This window comes from Alexandromys fortis, unplaced genomic scaffold, assembly GCF_014885135.2.
Source record: "Alexandromys fortis isolate MF-2015 unplaced genomic scaffold, M_Fortis_MF-2015_v1.1 scaffold_51, whole genome shotgun sequence".
In the NCBI taxonomy this organism is placed as follows: domain Eukaryota; kingdom Metazoa; phylum Chordata; class Mammalia; order Rodentia; family Cricetidae; genus Alexandromys; species Alexandromys fortis.
The window spans coordinates 2,521,584-2,548,401 of record NW_026067925.1 but is presented as its reverse complement, the minus strand read 5'-3'; the positions used below and the strand labels follow the sequence as shown (position 1 = coordinate 2,548,401).

Here is a 26,818-nt window from a genome sequence, read left to right as displayed (position 1 = left end):
AAAACAAAAATCAGCCACACAAACAAAAAGAAATAACTATGCTTCTAAATGAGTATGAATTTATGTAGCATGTACATTTTGAAAACTTTACTGTGTATCTGTGTATGTGTGTGTGTGTGTGTGTGTGTGTGCATGCACGCATGCGTGCACATAGGTAGTAAAGGAAACAGAAATGGATGTGACACTGAGAGGAAACTATCTTTTCTGAATGGGTCTTCTTTAAAGCCCATTGTGAATGTTTTATCTACTGCATTTACTGGTGCTCCTGAATGATAGGTCACAGGAGAATCCGTGGGAATGGTCCTAGGGGATCATTCATTACTGTATGACACTTTCCCCCTAATTTGCCCCTTAGAGGAGAAGCTTAGGATGCTTCCTTTAGATACTGCATCATTTACAGTGAAACTCCCAAGAAAGGCTATCTTTCCACTCTGTGTAGTCCCCCAAGAAATACTCAGATACATCCATATACTCACCAGTGTGTACATAAGTGATCCTGACTGCAAAGGATCTGCGGAGTGCTTTGTGGCCTCAAACAGGGTAAGTTGTGCAGACAGATACTGAAATTCAACATTCAGTGAGACTTCTCTTTATCTGCTCCTTCCTGCAAACCCTCTACTCTTGAGAAACTAGCTGTTTCTTCACAGGGTAAAGGCCCATGTTTTTGGAGTTTCTTTGTGTTAGTAAAGAATTTTGGTTATGAGACATAAAATGCAAAAAGAACACTAGAAGAAATAGAGGTCAGGGATATAACGAAGATATTGATAGCTAATGTCTTTTGAGAACTAAAGCTCTATTGGTTCAAATAATTGAAGTCTTTTAGGAGGTCAAAGATCAAGTTAATGTTTTTGTTTAATCACTAAACACTAAATCAGATCTCTTTATTGTACAAATAATATTTGTAGAGCGACCTCTGTATATTCTGTTACTTATCTATCATTCTGAAAATTATTTTACACCCTTTATTGTCTCACAAGCAATAATGATTTTTTGTTGACTGTTCTATAGTTCTTGAACCTTTGGGAGGATTTGGCACATATCAAAGAATCTTGAATGTAAGATAAACAAATGTGTAAATCACAAATAATGAGACCTCTTACTGATGAGAGGAACCTTAGACTGAGAGCAACAGAGTAATCATATTGTTGGACTTCTTTGAGATGCTTTTCAGTGAACTTTCTTGTCCCTTATCATAGCTCTGCCATCTCCTGCTTGGCACATTCAGTGCCTCATTCTTCAGAAGAGAAATTCAATACAAAGGCAGGATGGAGAATAAATACTTTGGTCAGAGGATATCTCCAGTTGCTCACATCTTTCTCCCTCGCAGGTTTTGATTTTCAACTCAGCACCACTGTTTATTGCATTTCAAAGCTCATTTCTCTTTTTTTTTTCCCTCCTCCAATATTTGGCAAATAAAATGAAAAGCATCTCCTATGAACTAGCTTTCCTAATCTTCAGTACATTTATTTTAATTTCCTTTTGACCCCCTGAAGAAATCACATCTGCTCTATTACCCTAAATTCAGGATAGCTGTAAAGGTAAATATAGGGATTCTTAAACAGAAGGCCATAGACTTCTAGGACAAACAAACTTGTGTTAAATTACTGCTCTATGTCCTTGCTATATTAATTTGAAACAGTTATTTCCCTTAATTTGTTTTCAGTTTCTCTATTGTGTCAGAATAACTTAATCCATCATAGGTAGGAACACATTACGTAATGTATACAAAGCAAATGTGTATAGCTAATATTATTATCAATGCAAAAGTATTAATTGATGGCATCATTTCATTTCTTCTGGGATTATTCTTAAGGAGGTTTGAGTTTTTTTGCGGGGAGACAATTCTGAAATGTGAATATTTAAAATGCAACAAAAGAGGCATTCGATGTAAAAAAAAGAGAACAAAAGAGGATGGTTGCTCTATCAGGGGGAATATTAAAGATTTCCATAAACATAGGGACATTGCCACTTAAAATTTTGATAAAAGTAGATACAGAAAATAAAAAAAATGAACTTTCCAAAAATAAAACTATAAGATAATGGTCTCAATTTTGTGGAAATATTAATTTTTCAGGATAGTTGTTTCCAAAATTTGTTTGAAACTCCATTAGAAGGACAACGATTGTGGAAACTGATAGTTCTGAGTTTTACCTTGAGTCTGTTGAAAAGGAAAGGAGAGGCAGAAGTCATGTTTTGGGAAACTCATCTGGAGAATGACTCCTTAGAGTTATGGAGAGCAGGAAGTGAGATACTGAGACAGCCAAAGTGAGAGGGAGTGTGTATTGCCTTCACTAATTCTAACTATCCCTGCAAGAAATTTGATTGTCTATTACCTAACAAGTATATGCTAATTTAGTTTTGTTGCAGTTAATTTTTAGGAGTTTCCCTCCCGCAAGAAAGCCATTGTCATGCTAGGTATGATTTTTAAAAATTGAGAATGATTTTTTCCCTTTCTTTCTTAGACATAGCCTCTGTAGGGGAGGGATGGGTGGTTGTGTGGGGAGTAGTTATAAGTTTGTCCAGAGCTGGCTACTAATTGGGTATAAGTTAATTCTAGAGAGCCTCTTAATTTGAATAATTATTATATTAATCATGGAGAGGGGATAAAAGAAAGCTACAGAGAAGGTGGAGACTGGACAAGTCTACACAATTATACCAGATAAACAACAGACCTTCCAGTCTAAGTCATAGAATTCAGAAATGCATAAATCCAGAAATGGATAGTCAAGCCAGGCTCAGGTACCGTGTTAGTGGAGGAAAAAGTGAAAGAAACAAATAAAATTATTGTCCAAAGTGTTCCTGATTCTTTCTTTGTTTTGCCCGATTCCCCCCCTAAAGAACAGAAAAACAAAATATTTGAAAATCAAAGTGCAACTTTTGAGGCTAGTCAAGCAGAGATTGAGGGTAAGGGGGGGGGGGTTACTCTGAAAATGGATGAATCCCCAGGAAATACTTTTCTGAGATGAAACTTCTGAGACATTTATTTTTTTTTATATAAATGTATGGCAGTAATACAAAAGTCGCCGAGATTAGGTTGTTTTACAAATGTTTCACCTGATTCTGCTGTGGAATTACGTAGTTTAGAAATTATTCTATCTTCAACACAAGTAACTAGACACAGAAAGGAACCTAGTTCTGGGAAGTTCCTTATATCTTTTCTTACTTTCACAGATGAGCCAGTTTGTGGCCAACTGGAATCAAACTATGGTAACTGAGTTCCTCTTCTCTGTATTCCCCCCTCTGTATGAAGGCGGCCTTCTGTTTTTCATTCTCTTGCTTTTTGTCTATGCATTCATCATATCAGGGAACCTAGTGATCTTTGTTGCTGTCCAGCTGGACATGGCCCTGCACACACCCATGTACTTCTTCATCAGTGTGCTGTCCTTCCTGGAGATCTGGTATACCACCACTACCATTCCCAAGATGCTCTCCAGCCTAGTAAGTGAGAAGAAGACGATCTCCCTAGCTGGCTGCCTCATGCAGATGTACTTTTTCCACTCGTTGGGTATCACAGAAGGTTGTGTCCTGACAGCAATGTCCATTGACAGGTACATAGCTATTTGCTATCCTCTTTGTTACCCAACTATCATGACTTCCAGACTTTGTATCCAACTAACAGCTGGATCCTGCTTCTGCGGCTTCCTTCTGGTACTGCCTGAGATTGCGTGGATTGCCACTCTACCTTTCTGTGGCTCCAACAAGATCCATCAGATCTTCTGTGACTTCACCCCTGTGCTCAGTTTGGCCTGTACAGATACATCTCTGGTTGTCATTGTGGATGCCATCCATGCAGTAGAGATTCTGGCCTCCTTCCTTGTAATTGCCATGTCCTATGTCCGGATCATTGTTGTGATTTTGGGGATGCCTTCAGCAGAAGGGAGACACAAAGCTTTCTCTACTTGTGCAGCCCACCTTACTGTTTTTCTCCTGTTTTTTGGCAGTGTGGCTGTCATGTATTTGAGATTCTCTGCTACCTACTCAGTCTTCTGGGACACAGTAATTGCTGTCACCTTCGTTATCCTTGCTCCATTTCTCAACCCCATCATTTATAGTCTAAGAAACAAGGAAATGAAAGAGGCCATTGGGAGGCTTTTTCATCAGAACAGAGATGGCCGGGCTCAGAAATAGACCTCTGTTCCCGATATTAAAACCCTTCTGGAAGTTCAGAATATCACTGTTGCTTTTTGGGACTCTGATGATGTTCCTTTTCCATTGCCACAGATGCTTGTTCTTGTGCTGTTAACAGGCATACTTATTTATAGAACATCTACCAGACTCATATCGGCTGAAGTAGTATGTATTGATACTCCTATTTTAAGCACAAGTTGACATAGCACCCCATACTATATTGGTGTTCTTCCTTCACTTGTCTTCTGTGATTTTATGTGTTGGTGAGGCCAAAGATCAGGGTCTAAGACACACAGCGCATGAAATAGTTCTGGAAATCGCTGATGTTAATGTTCTCTCTTGCTTTTCCAGCACTAGACTCCCCTGGCATCAATCATTGCTCAAGTCCTGCTTCCTGACACAGAAGACAAATATTCTCCACTTTCTGCTTATGTAATTCAATTAGCTACACACTCAGTTCAGCAAAAATGGACTGGCGATTTCATGATACACTATAGGATTTCAGGTTCAAAGGGGTTTCTAAAGAGCAGCCTGGGTAGCCTACTATATTTTATGTTACTACGTAAAACATTTTCTTACATATAAATTGCCTTGTAATTTAAACATACTTAAATAAACTTGTCACAATCACCATTACTAAATATTGATAAATAAAATTTGGAAATAAAGTTCAAACTTGTTCCATGACATTCTGAATGTTACATAAGTAGCTTGCAACAATTGTTTTTAAATTATTTATTTTTATCTCTCTCTTTGTGTGGTGTGTGTGTGATGTGGTGTGTGTGTGTGTGTGATGTGGTGTGTGTGTGTGTGTATGTATGTGAGCACGCGCGCGTGTGCACTTGTGCAGATACGGGCATATATGTTGTATATGACGAGGTCAGAGGACAACTCTGGGAACTCAGTTCTTTTTTGCCACTTCTGGGATCCAGGAATCAGACTCACGTATGTGAAGCCTCTGCATAAGAACATCTGCATGCTGATTTACTTCATCTAATCCCAGATGACCTCACACACGTATACACTGGCTTCTAGTTTATCTAGTCCCTAGATAAACAAACTCAAATACTTCATCAGTAGCAAAAGACCACAGGCTCAAGTGCAGATTAGCCAACTATAAGCAAACAACTGATTGATCCAAAACACATAGGTGCAATGATAAAAGACTGGAAAAATCACAGATTTTGTTCTATCTCAAATTGCTAATGTGTGAAATTATGAGATTTTCTCTTTAACCTACTTCTTTTTGGAGAGTGAGTTGTTCCATAACCGAAGATGTCTGATTATGTGTATTAAAATATCTTTTCTATTTCCACTTTTGTTCCAATATACTCCAGAATTCACATCATGCATGGGATACTATTTTTAATACTTTTGTAGTTTTATCTAGCATTTTTATTCTTTGAGAATTTCATACATTTGTACAGTGACAAATATATTCATCCCTGAATCCCGACTCCCCCATATCCCCTCATGTCTTCATATCTTCTTCTTTCATTACTATTTTTGATAACTAAGTCCAGTGTTTATGGCTGTGGAGCTATCCAATGGAGCATGCATAGTCTTCCAGTGGCCACACTCTCAATAAGAAGGATTTCCCCTCACCTAGTAGGTACCATATGTCAATGTGTTTTTGGGGAGGGATGGGCTTAGAATGCACCTTCTAATCTATGCTGGAACCTTGGCTGACTTGATCTCCTTTAGATCTTCTCCAGTAGATGTGGCTGTTGTGAGTTCGTGGGTGCAATAGGCATGCCATGTTCAGAAGATCTTATTTCACAGTCCTTATTTCACTCCTCCTCCTCCTCATCTGTTTGTGTATTGTTTTCTAGCTTCTGTTCTGCAATGCCAAAAACAATATTCTGAGAACTTAATTACACACTACTAGGCTGTTATGTGTGTTTCGGATTGAATTCAGTATATCATAGCCTAACATTTGAAACTTCATACTTTCTATCCCCAAATTACCTCACAACTCTTCCTTTGCCTCCTCTGCACTCATGGGCATGTGGTTGATATGGTTGGCTCAGCTATTTCCTAATTAAGACAATCTGAAAAATGATTCATTTTGTAATATGTTCCCTGCAGGTACTTTTTAAGTCTTCAATTTTCAACCCACTTTATCAAAAAAAACCCTATATGTCCCCTATTTATTTTTATTAATTGTTTTTAATCTTAATAAAATGTTTCAGAAAGTATCATACCTTCTGAAAGTCATACCACATTGACAAGTCATGTGTATCTCCTTTAATGCATTTAAATTTATCATATAGAACAAGATAAAAGTATATTAAGGTAAAAAAGTTAGAAACTGTAGATTTCTTCAAAAATTAAAAATGGAAACCAACATACTTTAAAAGCCAAAGATAACAAGAATTAGAGACAAATTTAATTTTGTTCACAAATTCGGGGAAAATATTGATTGCTTTATGATAAGTGAATTTAAAAATAGTTATTGAGACTCAGGACACTGCTTGATGACAGAGCATTTATCTCGCACATCCCAGGCCCAGGTTTCGATACCCAGGATTTTGAAAAACCAAAATTGAAAAGGCCCCAATGAAACAAAATGAGGAGAGAAGGGAAAAGATGGAAATTTTCACAAGAAACACAAACAAAGAATTTTTGTCAAATATTTATCACTAGATACTGAATACTCAAGCCCACACATTTTTCTTTAAAATTTTAATTTGGAATGTATCTTCACTGGAATCATAATCAATAAAGTTCCACTTAGTTTTGGAAACTTTGTTCTATATCTTGTGTGTGCATGTATATAATGACATATGTTCATATTCATTCCTCATTTTCCCCCTCCAGCTTCCTCTGCATTCCGACTTGCTCTGTGTTATCACCATTTTCTGCTGGGTTGGTAGTAAAACTCCATAAAAGTGATTGTTTTTAAAATAACCACTACATGCAAACCTGTCTTAATACACTTGACAACATCATATCTCAGCATGATCACTAAAATTTCTTCCTAACAATTCAGGGTTTTACCTGTGCGGTCTAGCACTGGCCTCTCACCACAGGTGGAAGTGTGATTCTGTAAAGCTTCGTAGCAGATAACATTTCTCATCTGCTCAAATTGCTGTTCTGGATCCTCAGGGTTCAGAGTAAATCATGGAAATCTAAATCCCATAAAGCCCTCAAATTCCTGGGATCCACCCCTCTTTCATTTTCTAACTCTTGGTTTTCCACAGACCTATCTCAGACACACTCCACTTCAGGCACAGGATAATCTGATTCTATAAACACTCCCCCTTGTGGCTTTCTGTTGACTTCCCCTGGTGCCTGTATGCTCTCTGAAATCTATTGGCCATTTCCTTTGCTTCAATGTTTTGCTCATACTTAGCATTCTAAATGAGGTCTAACATGACCAATCCTAAATTAAAAAGTCCCTACTCACTTTAGATAAACTTATTATATGTTTCCTTTTCTTTCCCTCACCCAACACAGAGTCATATGATGCATAATGTTATAAAATTTGCTTATTTTTTAAATTTTTATTTATTTATTTTTATTATTTAATTTAAAATTTCCACCTCCTCCCCTCCTCCCACTTCAGTCCTGCTACCCCCATCCCCCTTTCCCTCCCTCTCCAGTCCAAAGAGCAATCGGGGTTCCCTGCCCTGTGGGAAATCCAAGGTCCTCCCCCCTCCATCCAGGACTAGGAAGGTGAGCATCCAAGCAGACTAGGCTCCCACAAAGTCATTACATGCAGTAGGATCAAAACCCAGTGCCATTGTTTTTGGCTTCTTAGTCAGTCACATTCAGGGAGTCCTGACACTAATGCACTTAGAGTTTATGGTGTCAAAAATACCATTTTTTGCACCTTGTTTACAAAACATAAAAAAGAAGAGAAGAAAAGATTTAAAGAAAACTTTCATACTGTTGACGACAGCATTTTCATACCACTAGATGGCCTCTTTCTCTTTTAAGATCTTTTTTTTTTCCATTTTTTTTTATTGAGAATAAGAAAAAAAAGTTTCCGCCTCCTCCCAGCCTCCCATTTCCCTCGCCCTCCCCCCAATCTTCTCCCCCTCCCCCCTCTCTTCTCCTCCTCCCATCACTTCTCTCACCCTCCCTCTCCTATCCAAAGAGCAGTCATGGTTCCCTGCCCTGTGGAAAGTCCAAGGTCCTCCCCCCTCCGTCCATGTCTAGGAAGGTGAACGTCCAAACTGGCTAGGCTCCCACCAAGCAAGAACATGAAGTAGGATCAAAACCCCTTGTCATTGACCTTGGCTTCTCATCAGTCCTCATTGTTCGCCATGATCAGAGAGTCCGGTTTTATCCCATGCTGTTTCAGTCACAGTCCAGCTGGCTTTGGTGAGTTCCCAATAGATCAGCCCCACTGTCTCAGTGGGTGGGTGTACCCCCCGTGGTCCTGACATCCTTGCTCGTGTTCTCCCTCCATCTGCTTCTCATTGGGACCTTGGGAGCTCAGTCCAGTGCTCCAGTGTGGGTCTCTGTCTCTATCTCCATCCATCACCAGATGAAGGTTCTATGGTGATATGAAAGATATTCGTCAGTAATGCTATAGGATAGGGTCAGTTCAGGTTCCCTATCCTCAGTTTCCCAAGGGACTAACTGGGGACATCTCCTTGGGCTCCTGGGAGCCACTCTAGGTTCAAGTCTCTTGCCAACACTAAGGTGGCTCTTGTAACTAAGATATGTGCTTCCCTGCTCCCCTATCCAACCTTCCTTTATCCCAATCTTCCTGTTTCCCCAAGTTCCCCCAATCCTCCCCTTCTTACTTTTCTCTCCCTGTCCCCCCTTATCCCCAACCCACAGTCAACTACTGAACCACACCTGGATCTTTTAAGATCTCTTGCAACTGTTTCCAGCTTTGTTTTCTCCTCATAGGGGCTAGGTAAAATCATTTTTCTTGAGATTTTACTTTATTCCTAACACTCCTGGAGTATTGTAGGAAGAAATGAGAGAAGTCTGAACAAGACACCAAAATGTATAATATTTATGGTGGGCGAATATAAGATGGAAAAGCAAACCAAACCTGCAAAGTTATGCTAATTTTTACAGTGAGTTATGATGATGGCATGACATTTTAATGGAGCATGACCAAAGGTTGAACATCTTAATACTACCAGAATTAAATTATTTTTTATTTCTAGTTTGTATTTGTGTGTGTATGTGCTGTATCTATAAGGGTATCCTCAGAGGCCAGAGCAGGGTGTCAGAACCCTTAGTGTTATTTTCTGGGAATCTGGAATGGGTTCATTTTCTCTGCCAGTCACAGGATTAAAGGTAAGAAGAAAGTATTCAATACACCAGCTGGCAGCAGGGAAATATCAAAAACAAATACTTTTATTAAAGGCGAAGAAACACATGCACATATACACACACAGACACACAACTACACACAAAAGACACATGCATTTATTTACACATGCACACACCCACATACATATAGAAGTTGTGCACACATACATGCACAAGGTACACACACACACTCGTATACAAGATGCAGAGACACTCACACACACTAAGTGTACATACATACTAAGTGCAAACACACACACACTAGGTGCATACATACACTCCCACACACAAGGTACATACATACACACACACACACACACACTCAGTGCACACAACATGATACATAGAAAGATTCCCTTAAAGCAGAGTGGGTTCTTTTTCTCCTCTACAACTGGAAGTTTTATGTGTCTGTATTGAGGTGTTTATGTTTGGTCAGTTTGAACAAAGACTAGGTACTGATAGGCCCACAGTTTTGAATAAACATTTCCTAATCCATGTTCTCTAGCAGCAATTGCTGTCACCAGCACCAGGCCTCAGGTCTCAAGCGTCCAGCCCTTTTTCTCAGTTCAGGAAGAAGTCAGAAGTTCGCCATTTTTGTTACCTTTCTGTGAGCCCTCTACCTATCAAGAATCTGTCTAACTCCTAGTCATTCACAGGCACAAACTAAAGTAACATGTCATTGTGTCATCTGACATAGATGCTGAGAAACAAACTCAGGTCTTCTAAGAAAGAAACATAAACTCCTTTTATTTTTTTATGATAGAAATGTTTATTGTGCACTTCATGCAACACACCATGTTGAAGGTTTCAATATTCAACTAACTTGATACATATTACATTCTTAGACTAGTTACCAGTTTTATCTCCTTTTACAGATCAAGCAAGTGAAACTTCAAAGGTTTGGTTATGTCAAGTGTGGTGGTATGTGCCTGTAATCCCATCACTCAGGAGACTGGGGAAGGAAGATTGTGAGTTTGAGACTAGCCAGGATGACACAGTAAAACTTTAAAAATAAAGACAAGATTAGTTAACTATCCTATTTTATGTAGCTCCTAAGTAGATACTATGAAATGGGAAAGGTATTAGAATAAGTTTGATATTTTGCCAGTGGCCATGTCAGACGAGCAGTGGATAACAATTGAAGTTCAAGGCGTCATGCCACCAAGAGGTCAATCACTAATGGGTGAGTTTCTGATAGGAAACCATAGACGGCAGAACGTCTTTTGCTTCTGCTGTGCCTTTACATGTTTTCTGCTGCCATCTTTCTCTGATATCTGTCATGGTGTGAATGGATGTGGAGAGATCCCCACTGGCCTGTAATGTAGTATGTTTATCTAATGGGTACACCCTGTTCTATTGGGCATTTTTATCTGTAGATGATTATGAAGATTTCTTCCTAAGCTGTACTGTCAAAATGATAATAATGATGTTAGTTTAAGTAGAGTTTTGATGGTTAAAAATATAAAAAAGCAAGTGTCGCATAGATAGAACAATTGAGGTTTTACTGGGGGGCAGTATAGACTGAGGTTTAGGCTAATGATTAAGAGAAGGAACTGAGTCCCTGTAGCTCAGCTAGCTTAAATTCTTTTAAGCTTAACGTTAGGAGGTATTTTCAGACTTTAGAGTGCATGATAGAGGAAACAAAGCTTTGAAAATAACCTAAAATTAGACTAAGCTATCTTCGTCAAATAGTTTTGAGGTGAAAACCCAAGAAGAAACAATGCAAAGTTTTAAAAAGGCAAATAGTTGAGTGAGGAACTCTTTAAGGTCAGGGAACAAGAAAAGAAAAACTTAATTATCATTAGCTCATGTGCCTTTCTTGCTAGGATTGGTTGATGACCAAAGGTGATGATTAATTCCTTATACACATCTCTTCCCTCAATCTTCGGATATAAAACACTATTAATGAGTGGATCTGCACACTGAAGATTTAAAGCCGAGCTGACTGATTGTTTTTCATGTATAAAATTTAGGTTTGTGATTGCTTTAAGATTCCTTATAAGAGTACCTTCTAAGATAAGCAATAAAGTGATTGATCCTTTCTTTGTAACTGCAAAATGCAGTCTGCCAGGAAAACACCTGGCCGAGAAGAACATCTTGCTTGCTTACACTCTGTTAATCTACAACGAGTGGGCTGGGTATGAATGCATGTGGGCTCTTGGGGATAATTCAGGTTTCATATGTAAGATATTTAATCATGTAAGGGATATGGAAAACATTCTGTTTTTCACTTGTACTTATTGTAATAATTTACTTGAAAAACAGAATGTAACCACATTGTAATATCTCTATTGCCTGAAAGATTTTTTTGGGGTATATAAACTGTAGAGAAAAAACAGAGGAAAAAGAGAGAAAAATGAGAGAATAAGAAAGAATAAAGATAGAATTAGAAGGAAACATCAAGAATGAAAGAATTAGGAAGAAAACATAAAATTAAGGAGAAGTAATACATCAAGAGAAACAGCAGAGACATTTCTGGACAGATAAGAAAAAAGAACATAGAACACTTAAACAGAATCATAAACTCTACAGAGCCATCTACAGTTCCAATTTTTTAAAATATCAACTGTAACTGTTTGAATGTTTTATGTTTACAGTTTTTATTCTCAAGGCAGTATACTCAACTACTTGATCTTTAAGAGGGTTAGAATCATCAGGGCGGTGGAAGCGCACAACTTTAATCCCAGCACTCAGGAGGCAGAGGCAGGCAGATCTCTGTGAGTTCAAGGCCAGACTGGTCTACAAGAGCAAGTTCCAGAGGAGGCTCCAAACCTACAGGGAAACCGTGTCTCAAAAAACCAAAAAGGAAGAAAGAAAGAAAGAAAAAGAATGCTAGAATCTTTGCAAAGAAATCTTGAAATCAACACCAAGTCCCAACATATGCCAGTGACTATGTGCCACCTAATCATGGCATTTTATCACTAGATAAATAGAAAGAATATAGCAAATGTCCTTGAACTAAAATCAGAGTGTCAGTCAAGTTCCTTCCTCAAGCCCGAATAATCTCAGTCATGTGGGTTTTGTTAAGATTTTATAAATGACTATGTAAATAACCAACCAATTCAAATTATAAAGTCAAAGTATACACAAAAAATCATTTAGCTGTGCCAATTATAAATTCTATTATCCCTTAGGTCATGATCTTTAATGGCTTGAAAAGATGGCACTACATCATTTATAATATTAGAGTTATTTGCTTCAAAAGCATATGAAGAGGATGAGATATTTTGAACTGGCATGGGCAAACTCACATTAGGTCCTAGAGACAATGAATAGCTTTTGAGAACAGAACACGTTCTTAATGGCATCTTTCATGTCTTTGTTCCTCAGGCTATAGATTATAGGATTGAAAAATGGGGCAAGGACAGCAAACATTAGTGCGATGATCTTCTCCAGCAGAGGTTGGAATGTAGCAGAGAAACGCAAGTACATGAGAGACGCACTGACAGAAAACAGCAGGAATATGGTGATGTGGGCTGTGCATGTGGAGGATGCCTTCTGCCGGCTCTCACCAGATGGAAACCTCAGGATCACAGTGATGATTCTTAAATAGGAAAGGGTGATGACAGAGGCACAGGTCAGGATGGAGATAGCGTGGATGACATCTTCAGCCAGAATCATAGACGTGTCTGCACACGCCAAAAGAAGTACAGGTTCTAAATCACAAAAGAGCTGGTGGATATGATTGGGGCCACAGAAGGGCAGAGTAGATATCCACACAATCTCTGGGAGCAGCATGATGAAGCCGAGGATAAAGGAGCCTGTGCAAAGCTGTGTGCACAGCTGTGGAGTTATGATGATTGCATAGCGGAGTGGGTTACAGATGGCAACATACCTGTCGATGGCCATTATTGTGAGGACCAAGCCTTCTGTGACGCCAAAGGAATGGAAAAAATACATCTGCAGCAGGCAACCAATGAAGGAGATGATTTTATCTTTGCTGACTAGGTTGTAGAGCATTCTGGGAATGGTCACTGTGGTATAACAAATCTCCAGGAAGGAAAAGATGCTGATGAAACTGTACATGGGATTGTGCAGACGGACATCCAGTTGCACGGCCAAGAAGATCATGGAGTTTCCAACAACAATGAACATGTAAATACAAAGCAGAAGGATGAAGAACAAAAGGCCCCCATCCTCAAACTGAGGGAAATCAGAAAAATAGAATTCTATCACCTTTGTCTGATTTTCCTTATTCATATTTTCAGCAGTTTATTAGCTGGCTGAAGGAATACAATCAGTACAATCAGCACGCAAGTAAAATGACAAATATACAAAATTTTAGCTATCTAAATAGTCTCAATATTAAGCCAATTAAATAAAATATATGATAAAGTATTATTGTCTGATTTCACAAATTTTACTAAGTATATCTAATTGTCAATTATTCTGTTTTTTTTAATAAAACTGCTATTTATAAATAAAATTTGGCATATATCATTGCCCAAGAATTTGGCAATTTTAGTAAGAGGTAACAGTTTAGAAACTGCCTTCCACTACATAATCTAATTACATAAAGATGATTTACAGAGACAAACATATGATATCAATTTAGCTCAACCCATCCCTCTTTATGACAAGCAAAACTGCTCTGCATCCAGAGAAGTTAATAGAAATGTGTGCTGTCATGAAACAGCTATATATAGAAAATAATTTTTGTTGTAATATCATTTGATCAAGATCTGGTAAATCTCCTCCTCAAGTGTAAAAACATTGGGTTCATGATCCATTCAGTCCTGTGATCCTTTCTGAGAGGGATTTCATCAACTAATTTCAACAAAAAGTTTCCTTTTCTACTTGTAAGATTTTTTTTAACACATTGTCTTTGAAAGAAAATTTCATTAACTCTACTAACCTAAAGCTGGAAAATAATGAGCATCTAACACAGGTTCAGTGGTGTCTTTTTGACTGTTTGCTACAATATTTTGCATGAGTCTAAGTTGTGTGCTTTAGTCAAACTCAACTGTTTGACAGTGCAAGAACTGAAGGAAAAGAGGAAAACTATGGATAGCCACCCCAAAGAGTCAGTCATCTGGGAGCTGACCTTAGACCCAATTCATATACTCTTTTGAAGCCTCGAAACAAGCATCCACACAAAAAGAATCAACCGGAAGAAGCCGAGTATTTTGTTTGCTTTCCAGTAATCTCATAGAACATTAAATATACAGTTAAATATAAAAAATGTGGAGAACAAAATTCCATTTGGTATTTATTCATGAAAAATTTACATTAAAAATTGTTGCTCACAGAAAAAATAATTGATGTTCTAATTGTTTCTTGTTTTATACTATTGCCCAGGTTAATCACCTTCAAATATGTCTTGGTCCAGTTCAGTCTCTCAGGTAACTGACTCAAGATTTCTTAACTGGAAAAGAGTGGGTATGCTAACAACTTACATAGTTGAGGGCTGTCTAAAAGTCTCCAGAGCTTGCTTCTAAGCTGAAATACAATGCAAATACTTCTTGCATTAAAACAATTTCAACACCTGCATCTTTTGAATTTATGGTCTGGCATTCTTAATTGGTCTGCAATGACCTGATAAATGTTTAATTGCACAGTAAGTCAAATTACTCTGTCAATAATACACTTCACAATCACAAAATTGAAACCTGGAAGAAGTAAAAGGGGAGAATTATACAAAAGAATACTCCTCTATTTCCTGGGGAAGAGGAACAACCAGAAACCCAGCTAGTAAACTGCAATCATTATCATTGCTTTTTAAATTCCTTGCTGACTTTCCTGACTCTGCTATATAACAAGCAGGCATACTAGATTGTAAATAACCAAGGACTCAGTCATGATGAGAATGTCAGAGATACAGTGTCAAAGATGAAATTTAATAGACCATTTCTTCATGTATTTGCTTTGTCAAAGAACACAATGACCTTCTCCATGCCCCCATACCTGAGTGACAGTCCCCCCATCTCATGTGTTTTCATAACATCAACAATGACCCTTGGGGTCTTCCCATCTTACACTCACCTCTTCCAGAATCCTCTTTTCCCAAATATCTTGATTTCTTTGCAGCCCAACAAATAGGAAGGTTATAACCACAACGATAGGTTTCTTGGGGGATAAACAACGGAGAAAAACTTTGTTTTGACACATTTCCCAGGGCCTACAGAAAAGCTCCTTATGCCCCAAGTGCCTAATTAGGGAACTCTGTTGCCACGCTTCCATCTTACAAAGACTCCACCCCTATGGCAAGTGAGGATTTGAAGTCATGCCAGATAGTAAAGGAGAGAGCTGTTTTGATTTTCTGTGTAAGTTAGGAAATAATTGTTTGCCTTATACAATGTCAAACTACATCTGAGCTTTTGTCTCTTTCTGCCTCATATTCATCCTTCTGCCCAGCCATATCAATCTTGTCTCCACTTCTCTAGTGGGGGGATTAAAGGTGTTGGATCCCAAGTATTGTGATCACCTTTGTGTGAGCTCAGTTTCTCTTTTATTCAGATTCAATCTCCTGTAGCCCACGGTGGTCTTGAACTCACAGAGGTCCATCTGCCTCTGTCTCGCAAGTGCTGGAATTAAAGGTGTGTACCACCGTTACCTGGCCCCTAGTGGCTTAACTCTGCACTCTGATCTTTACGCAAACTTTGTTAGATTACAAACAAAATATCACTACAGAACTGCTTTATATATCAAAACACCCCAAGCAAATTTGTCAGAATCATCATTATTCCAATGTTAAATATGTATAAAATCTGGACCTAAAGCTCAAATTAGTTCAATTACTCGATTACGGCCTTCTAAGAAGCTTTAAGGTCTATTTAGAGCATCCTCTTTATTTACATTATTTGTTTCCTCTGTGTGTGTATGTGTGTGGCAGGTGTGTACTTTACACAGGCATATGTGGAAATCAGTGAATCACTCTGAGGCATAGCTCAGTTCCTTCCTGCCATCTTGTGGCATATGGGGATTGAACTTGTATCACCAGACACACATACAAGTGCCTATGACTACCCAACTCTCTCTCAGGGCACAATATCAGGCCCTTGGCCACTTTGCTGTATTTCAAGTCTCTAATAAATATGTCATTCTACTTAATGAACTTGGTTTTGACCTAATGAAAATTGGTAAACTTTTCTCTCCAAGTATTTTAAGGAATCTTAGCAGTTCATACTGTGTCAGGGAGTAAATGGGTTTTTCTTCTCTGTGTTTCCCATTACTTCAGTGGCTACAGATAATGGAAAACTATTAAACAAAGGGATTTAAAGGCTAGGGTTTATCACTTTCTCAGCTATGAAGTGTCATAGGCCCTACAGGTGAACCTACCACTATTACTCCAATAAGTAATGACATCATTAAAATGACCCTTAAAATGACTTAACACTATATCTATAGATCAGTGTATCCCTCAAACCTCATTAGAGGTTTCTTCTTGCAGGAGATGGGAACTAGCACAGATACTCACAACTGATCAATCAGTAGAGAATAAAAGAGTTCGAGGTGGTCTGAGTTAAATGGTGTTCTTTAACACACCCCATTCTGCTCAAAGCACAAAGGTCTTTGCAGAAGAGTGGTCAGAAACATTGCAAGAGTCAGATGGGGAGGATGGGTTCAAGGAAACTGTTCTCTGGGCACAACAGGGCAGAGGCACAGGAATTCATAATGACTGTGACAGCATGAACAAGATCTTGGCTAACTTAAACCAGACAAAATCCCAGCCTGGTGGATAGGAGGAGACAGACACAAAGTATCCCCCTCAGGTGGGAATCTGTAGTCATTTGATAGCTGCTGTGAGAAAGTTGTTCTTCTGTAAGAAAAGGAGTACTGTTTTATAAATAACACTCAAGGGCAGGCCCTATGCCCAAGAGAAATTAGCCTACAAAAGTTGGATTCAACTAGTTTAAAGGGAAGAAAGAGAAGAGGAGAGAGAGAGAGAGAGAGAGAGAGAGAGAGAGAGAGAGAGAGAGAGAGAGACATAAAGCATAATGTTGGAAAGGTAGGAATTTGGGTGTAGATTTGGGAGGAGCTGGGAGATATGATCAAAATGTATTGCATGAAATTTTCTAAGGATAAATAAAAATATTATTACAAAATGTGTTGTCTTTAAACAACAGGATGGATGAGTGGGTGGCATTCTGAAGGTAGTAGAAGTGCGTTTATTTGGGGGATCTTTTAGATCTATAAAACTGTCAGGAGTCACCTTTTTTGGGGTGATTTGCCAGGCTCCTAGCTTCAGCAGGTCTATATGTTCCAGAGTACAAAGATGAGAATTAGAAATGTTAACTAGGAGGAACAGAAGTAAGAAAGAATCACAGAGATATATGATAGTACTGGACAGGCAACTCAGTCTACTGTATAACGAGTTTTGAGTTCCGAGTACCGAGTCTGTGCAGTATTTAATTTTCCATACACTTTTATACCCCAATATGAAAAGGGGGAAAATAAAAAAAATACAAAAAAATGCTTTAAAGTTATACACAGGACTACCAGAACAGTTGCTTGCTTCGATAGTTTAAGACATCAAACCATTACTTTATGAGAAAAGCATTCTGTTGTTTTTTAGTTAGTGAACCCACCCTAGACCAAGTATCCTGAAGGCAGCCACTCCCTAGGACAAATCTCCTGACTCAAAAGGAGCAGAATTATGCTTGAATTCTCTAACCTTTGGTCAGGGTGGATAGTGTTCATCTCTCTGGGCCAGCTCAATGGCCCAAACACCAAGTAACCACATCCTAGGTCAGTGGTGTAGCCACACTTGTTAACAACTTTGAGCAACCTCAAACTCTGGCCGTCAGACAAGGTGGAATAGGCTCACCTTTTTTGGGGGGGGCCTCCACATAGAACAAAAAATTCCTCTTTTTGAAAGAATTCTTTTTTAAGCATTGCAAATATTTGTGTGTCTGTGTAAGGAGATACAAGAAGCAATTGAGTACCCTGGAACTGGGGTGACAGGCAGCTGTGAGTAACCTGATTTGGGTACTGGGACTGAACTCCAATTTTCTACAGTAACAGGAAGAGCCTCTAAATGGTGAGCCACCTCTCGAGTCCCCTAGATACTTCCTTATAGTCAATGTTTGATCTTTTAATTACAAAAATATTCAGTTGTATAAACATTTCTTAGTACTGGTTGATAAGTAAGTTCCCACTTTCTAATAGTCACGTTACAGGAAATAGCTAGTTAAATAGAATAATTAGTGCAATGTAAGCCTGGGTTTTTTTTTTTTTGACAATAGTCCAGCTCCTACACTTTCATATATTATATGAGATGTAAATGTTTAGGATCACTAATAATGACACAGATGACTCATCAGGACACACAACACACTCCATCCTTCTCACAACAATGCTCTCTGACTGCTTTATTCCTTTCTTTTGAGACATATTTTGTTACATATATGTGTACTAACTGTTATTATATTATACATATTCATGACAATGTTACTCTAAATCTCAGAATAAAGATGAACCAGGTAAATTAAAGTTTTTAAAACAAAGACAATATTATTATTTACTGAAAGTATAATGTATAATGTAGACTTGAATTTGTGAAATTTCAAGCATACGCCCATAAACTAGTACTTACTATTCAAGAAAATTGCTAAGTAATTAAGAAACACTTATTCTTGCTCCAAATTTTATTTAATAAGAATCATTGTTTAAAAAACAGTTATATGATTTATGTTAAATCACGTAAATCTGAAGCTACATGTATTAGGTAAAAACAGATTTGGCAAAAATTCTAAGCATGATTCACCAGTATCTGAAGTTATAAAATCACAGCATCCTATAATAGATACTGAGGGCCGTGTATACTTTGCATCTCTGGGGTGAAGCTGTCTGTGGCTCCAGCAGATATTGTAAGGGCTACGATAACACTGGAGGCCAGGCAGCCCTTGGCACCACTTCAACATCTGACACAGAGAAGAATGAGATGCTTCATTTCTCCTCTCTGACTCTTGATGACCCCTCAGCCAATATAATGTCACATCTGTTCTTGTCCTTCATTCTGCCACCCATCAGCTGCCTCTTCAGGGCCTCCTTAATTTCCTTGTTGTGCAAACTGTAGATGAAAGGGTAAAGAAAATGGGTAACCACAGAGTAGACCACTGCCAAGGCTCAGTATTAGCCAAGAAAGTAATTTTTCTTCAGCTGCACATACATGAAGAGGATGCTGCCATAGAAGATGAGAACAACAGTGAGGTGGGAGGCACATGTGCAGAAGTCGTTCATTTTGACTGCAGCAGAAGGAATCCTGAGCTCTTTGAAGATTATCTGCAGGAGCTCATAACTTGCAGGAATGTGGCCAAGATCTTGCAGGAATTTACAATAAAATCTACCATAACATTGATTTCAAAATAAGAACACCCTGTTGACAATATGAATAGTGAGAAGATGCAGATGACTTTCTTTACCAGGACAAGCAATGGCTATTGTATTAGAAAACTGGAAAAGCAGATACGCAAGACTATGAAAAAAAAAACCCCTTACATTTACATACTAATCTTATGATTGTTTGCTTTAGAACATATGCAGGTGATGAGATATTTTGAACTGGCATGGGTAAATCACATTAGGTCCCAGAGACAGTGAATGGCTTTTGAGAACAGAACACTTTCTTAATGGCATCTTTCATGTCTTTGTTCCTCAGGCTATAGATTATAGGATTGAAAAATGGGGCAAGGACAGCAAACATTAGTGCGATGATCTTCTCCAGTATTGGCTGGAAAGTGACAGAGAAGCGCAAGTACATAAGAGCCACACTGCCGAAAAACAGCAGGAATATGGTGATGTGGGCTGAGCATGTGGAGAATGCCTTCTGCCGGCTCTCACCAGATGGAAACCTCAGGATCACAGTGATGATTCTTAAATAGGAAAGGGTGATGACAGAGACACAGGTCAGGATGGAGATAGCATGGATGACATCTTCAGCCAGAATCATAGACGTGTCTGCACACGCCAAGAGAAGTACAGGTTCTAAATCACAGAAGAGCTGGTGGATATGATTGGGGCCACAGAAGGGCAGAGTAGATATCCACACAATCTCTGGGAGCAGCATGATGAAGCCGAGGATAAAGGAGCCTGTGCAAAGCTGTGTGCACAGCTGTGGAGTTATGATGATTGCATAGCGGAGTGGGTTACAGATGGCAACATACCTGTCGATGGCCATTATTGTGAGGACCAAGCCTTCTGTGACGCCAAAGGAATGGAAAAAATACATCTGCAGCAGGCAACCAATGAAGGAGATGATTTTATCTTTGCTGACTAGGTTGTAGAGCATTCTGGGAATGGTCACTGTGGTATAACAAATCTCCAGGAAGGAAAAGATGCTGATGAAACTGTACATGGGATTGTGCAGACGGACATCCAGTTGTACGGCCAAGAAGATGATGGAGTTTCCAACAACAATAAACATGTAAATACAAAGCAGAAGGATGAAGAACAAAAGGCCCCCATCCTCAAACTGAGGGAAATCAGAAAAATAGAATTCTATCACCTTTGTCTGATTTTCCTTATTCATATTTTCAGCAGTTTATTAGCTGGCTGAAGGAATAGGCACAATCTGTAGACAAATAAAAGGACAAATACACAAAATTTTAACCATGTAAATATTCTCAATATTAAACCAATTAAATAAAATATATAATAATGTGTTATCATCAGATTTTCAAAATTTTTGCTAAATATATCTAGTTGTCAACTATTATGTTTTTTTAAAGAAACAGTTGACTATTTAAAAATGTAAGTTGGTATATACTGCTGACTTACAATGTAGCAGTGTAGAATCAGCTTTTCACTACATAATCTAGGGAAAATTATTTTAAATAGAGATTATTTTCATATACAATCAGTATGATATTAATTTAGCTAAACTCATCCCTAGTTATGACAAGCAGAATTGCTCTGCCTGCAGAAAAGTGAACAGGAATGTGTGCTATCAAGAAACAACCATATATTGAAAATAATATTTGATGTAAAAGCATTTGATCAAGATCTGATAAAAATACCTTCTTAAGTGTACATTCATCTGGCTGATTATACATTCAGTCGTTTGCTTCTTTCTGAGAGGGAGATTCATCAGCTAATTGCAACAGAAAGTTTACTTTTCTACTTGTGAGAGTTTTTTTTTTAACACATTGTCTTTGACAGAAAATTTCATTCATTTTATACTCTAAGCTGGAAAATATTGAGCATCCGATTAATATGAGCATTAATGTTTAGTGGTGTCTCTAGGAGTATTTGCTATAATACTTTACATGATGCAAGTCTAAACTGTGTCTTTAGTCAAATTCAATTGTTTGACAGTGTGAGATCTGAAGGCCTGACCTGGAAACATGGAAATCTATGGACAGCCACCCCAAACAGTCACTTATCTGGGATCTGACTTTAGACACAATACGTATACTCGTTTGAAAGGATGAACAAGCATCCACCCACAAAGAGAGATAGCCTGCAAGCATCAGCCAAGAATTTTGCTTGCTTTCTAGTGATCTTGTAGAACATAAAATTTACAGTTAAACATAAGGAATATGAAGAATAAATTTCCTTTTGGTATTCTTCATGAAAACCTTTTCTTTAAAAATGATGCTTACAGTAAAAATAATCTATGTTCTGTTTCTTTTCTTATGCTATTACTGAGATTCTTCACCTAATATGTCTTAGTCCAGTTCAATCCCTTAAGTAACTGAGGCAAGATTTCTTAAATGCAAAAGTGATTTGCTAAAATACTGCATGGGTGAGGGCTGTCTAAAAGACCCCAAAGCTTGCTTCTAAGCCTGAAAACGTAACGAAAAAGCATGGGTATTCTTAAAAGAATTTTAATGTCTCTATCTTTTGAATTTATGATCTGGTTTTCTTACTGGTTTGTAATAATATAATACATGTATAATTGTGCAGTGAGTCAAATTACTCTTAATATATTTTACAACCACAATATTGAAACCTGGAAGAAGGAAAAGGAAGAATTATACAAATAAGTGTTCCTCTATTCTCTGGGGAAAAGTACAACCAGAATCTCTACTAGGAAGCTACAGTCATTGTCAGGTGTTTCTTTATTCCTGGGTGTCCTGCCTGACTCTGATATATAACATATAGGCATCCTAGACTATGATTGAGTCCATGCTTAAGAAGTGATAATAAATGCCATAGATGCAATATCACAGATTAAATTTAATAGATCATTTCTCTCTGTATTTGTGATGATTTTATGTTGTGAAAGAATACAAACAACTCCCCAAAGCCTCCATGTCTGAGCTAGAATCCCCCTGCTTCAGGCACTGGCATGACCTCACCAATGACTCTGGGGTTCTTTTCATCTCATACTCACTTCTTCCAGAATCCTCTTTTCCCAAATATCTTGATTTCTTTGCAGCCCAACAAATAGGAAGGTTATAACCACAACACAAGGTTTCTTAGGGGATAAAAGTGGAAAAGGGCTTTATTTTGACACACTTCCCAGGGCTTAGGGAAAAGCCCCTTATTCCCCAAGTGTCTAATTAGGGAACTCTGTTCCACACTTCCATTTCACAAAGACTCCATCCCTATGGGAACCAAGGATTTGACATCATGCTTGATAGTAGAGGACAGGAGATAGATGATTTGTTTTCTCAATGGGCTATGAAAGAATTGTTTCTATTACATAATGTCAGGCAGACTAAGGCAGGGGATGAATTAGCAACAAAAGGAATGAAGCTCAGAGTCTCTGGCTCATAGCCCTTATTCTCTTATGATCTTGCATGAGCCTTTCCAGCAGTGTGTGAGGACAGCACAGTTCTGAAGCATATGAAATAGATGTGACTTCAGTGGGAATTCTTCAGAAAGATACAGACCACAAGACCTTTAGAGAAGAAGTGAGGTTCTCACTGAGATATGTCATGTTTTAGTGAACCCATATATTTCTCCACAGGGCTCAATTGAGGAAAAGATTCCAGGACAATGTTAACATTATCTCAGGGTAAAAGTAGGAGAAAGATATTCCAAGCAAATGGAACTAAGAAGCAAGTCTCTGTAGCCATTCTAATATCCAATAAAATAAATTTCAAACCAAAGCTATAAATCCATAAATTTAAAGCTGAAATCAACAAAATAGAAATCAACAAAATAGAAACAAAGAAAATAGAAACAAAGAAAAAAAAACAAAAAAAAATAGAAGCAAAGAAAACAGTACAAAGAATCAATAAGACAAAGAGTTGGTTCTTTGAGAAAATCAACAAAATAGAAAAAAAAAACTTCATCCAAACTAACCAAAAGGCAGAGAGAGAATATCCAAATTAACAAAATCAGAAATGAAAAGGAGGACATAACAACAGACATGGAGGTAATACAAAGAATCATCAGGTCATATTTCGAAAACTTGTACTCCACAAAATCAGAAAACTTAAAGGAAATGGACAACTTTCTGGATAAATATCACTTACCAAAATTAAATCAAGACCAGATAAGAAAATTAAACAGATATATAACTGCTGAAGAAATAGAAACAGTCATCAAAAGTCTCCCAACCAAAAAAAGCCCAGGACCAGATGGTTTCAGCTCAGAATTCTACAAGACTTTCAAAGAAGAACTAATACCAATACTCCTCAAATTGTTTCACAGTAGAAACAGAAGGAACATTGCCAAATTTTTTTTATGAGGCTACAATTACCCTGACACCCAAACCACAGAAAGACATTTCTAAGAAAGAGAATAACAAACCAATCTCACTCATGAATATTGATACAAAAATACTGAATAAAATACTGGCAAATCGAATCCAGGAACACATCAGAACCATCATCCATCATGACCAAGTCGGCTTCATTCCAGATATGCAGAGATGGTTCAACATATGAAAATCTGTCAACACAATCCACCATATAAACAAACTGAAAAATAAAAACCACATGATCATTTCATTAGATGCTGGAAAGACTTTTGACAAAATACAACATTCCTTCATGATAAAGGTCTTGGAGAGAGCAGGGATACAAGGAACATACCTAAACATAATAAAGGCAATATACTGCAAGCCAACAGCCAACATCAAACTAAATGAAGAGAAACTCCCAGCAATCCACTGAAAATAGGAATAAGACAAGGTTTCCACTATCTCCATATCTCTTCAATATAGTGCTTGAAGTTTTAGCAATAGCAATAAGACAACATAAGGAGATCATGGGGATTCAAATTGGAAAGGAAGAAGTCAAACTTTTGCTATTTGCAGATGATATGATAGTGTACATAAGCAACCCCCAAAACTCTACCAGAGAACTTCTACAGCTAATAAATACCTTCAGTGAAGTGGCAGGATAGAAGATCACCTCAAAAAAAAAAAAATCAGTAGCCCTCCAATACACAAAGGATAAAGAAGCTAAGAAGGAAAGCAGAGAAACATCGCCTTTCACAATAGCCACAAAGCACACAAAATATCTTTGGGTAACACTAATCAAGGAAGTGAAAGAACTATTTGACAAGAACTTTAAGTCTTTGAAGAAAGAAATTGAGGAAGACAGGAGAAAATGGAAAGAACTCCCATGCTCTTGGATAGGAAACAACAACATAGTAAAAATGACAATCTTACCAAAAACAATATATAGATTTAATGCAATCCCCATAAAAATCCAAACAGAATTCCTCACAGACCTTGATAGAACAATAATCAACTTCATATGGAAAAGCAAAATACCCAGAATAGCCAAAATAATCCTGTTCAAGAAAGGAACTGCCTGAGGCATTATCACCCCTCACATCAAGCTCTATTACAGATCTACAGTCATGAAAAGAGCTTGGTATTGGCATAAAAAACAGAAAGGTTGACCAATGGAATCGAATTGAAGACCCGGATATTAATCCACACACCTATGAATGCCTGATTTTTGACAAAGAAGCTAAAATTATGCATTGGAAAAAAGAAAGCAACTTCAACAAATGGTGTTGGCATAACTGGATGTCAACCTGTAGAAGAATGAAAATATATCCATATCTATCACCATGCACAAAACTAAAGTCCAAACGGATTAAAGACCTCAATATAAACCCAACCACACTGAACCTGATAGAGGAGAAAGTGGGAAGTAGACTGCAACACATGGGCACAGGAGACCACTTCCTACATATAACCCCAGTAGCACAGACAATAAGAGCAACATTGAATAAACGGGACCTCCTGAAACTGAGAAGCTTCTGTAAAGCAAAGGACACAGTCAAGAAGACAAAAAAGGCAGCCTAATGGGAAAATATCTTCACCAAGCCACATCTGATATAGGACTAATCTCTAAAATATATAAAAAAAACTCAAGAAATTAGACATTAAAATTCTAAATAACACAATTAAAAATTGGTATACTGAACTAAACAGAATTATCAACAGAAGAATTTCAAATGGCCAAAAGATACTTAAGGACATGTTCAACTTCCTTAGCTATCAGAGAAATAGAAATCAAAACATCTCTGAGATACTATCTTACACCTGTCAGAATGGCTAAAATCAAAATCACTAATGATAGCTTATGCTGGAGAGGATGTGGAGCCAGGGGAACACTCATCCATCGCTGGTGAGAATGCAAACTTGGGCAAAAACTTTGGAAATCGATGTGGCAGTTTCTCAGAAAACTGGGAACCAACCTATCTAAATATCCAGCAATACCACTCATGGGAATATACCCAAAAGATGCTCAATCATACTACAAAAGCATTTGTTCAACTATGTTCATAGCAACATTATTTGTAATAGCCAGAACCTGAAAACAACCCAGATGCCCCTCAGCTGAAGAATGGATAAAGAAAGTATGACACATCTACACATTAGAGTACTATTCAGAGGTTAAAAAAATGACATCTTGAATTTTGCATGCTAATGGATGAAATTAGAAAACACTATCCTGAGTGAGGTAATCCAGATCCCCCAAAACAAATATGGTATGTACTCACTCATAAATGAATACTAGTTATAAAAGACCATTGAGCCTATAGTTCATGATTTTAGATAAGCTAAGTAATAAGGTGAGCCCAACGAAAAACATATGTAGACCCTTCTGGAAATTGGAAACAGACAAAAATTTGAGAGCATAGGGGCTCCCAAAGAAAGAAGGGGAGAAGGGTGGTGGAGGAGAACTTGAGGCATTGGGATAGACAAAATGAATGAAGGACAGATATGAGAGCAAGGAAAGAGATATCTTGATTGAGGGTGCCATTATGGGGTTAGCAAGAAACCCTACTCTAGAAAAATGTCCAGGAATCCACAGAGGTGACCCTAGCTAAGACCCTATGCAATAGAGGACAGGGTGTCTGAACTGGCCTTACCCTGTAGTCAGACTGATAATTATCTTAAATATCACCATAGAACATTTGTTCAACAACTGATGGAAACAGAGGCAATGACCCACATTGGAGTACTGGACTGAGCTCCCAAGATCCAATGGAAGAGTGAAAGGAGTGAGAGTATGAGCAAGGAATTCAAGATTATAAGGGGGTCATCCACTGA

The 26,818-nt window shown here is 37.9% G+C and overlaps 3 protein-coding genes across 3 annotated transcripts; 1 reads left to right on the top strand and 2 right to left on the bottom strand.

The window, feature by feature from the left end:
* Positions 1-3,171: 3,171 nt before the first annotated feature.
* Positions 3,172-4,128, top strand: Or6k6 (olfactory receptor family 6 subfamily K member 6). Its single transcript, XM_050143000.1, has one exon. It carries the CDS (start codon positions 3,172-3,174, stop codon positions 4,126-4,128), a length of 957 nt encoding a protein of 318 aa, XP_049998957.1.
* An 8,532-nt stretch (positions 4,129-12,660) lies between these two features.
* LOC126502165 (olfactory receptor 6K3-like) lies at positions 12,661-13,608 on the bottom strand. The gene has a single exon (XM_050143005.1). The coding sequence runs from the start codon at positions 13,606-13,608 to the stop codon at positions 12,661-12,663; it is 948 nt and encodes a 315-aa protein (XP_049998962.1).
* A 6,322-nt stretch (positions 13,609-19,930) lies between these two features.
* LOC126502164 (olfactory receptor 6K3-like) lies at positions 19,931-20,878 on the bottom strand. Its single transcript, XM_050143004.1, has one exon. It carries the CDS (start codon positions 20,876-20,878, stop codon positions 19,931-19,933), a length of 948 nt encoding a protein of 315 aa, XP_049998961.1.
* Positions 20,879-26,818: the final 5,940 nt, after the last annotated feature.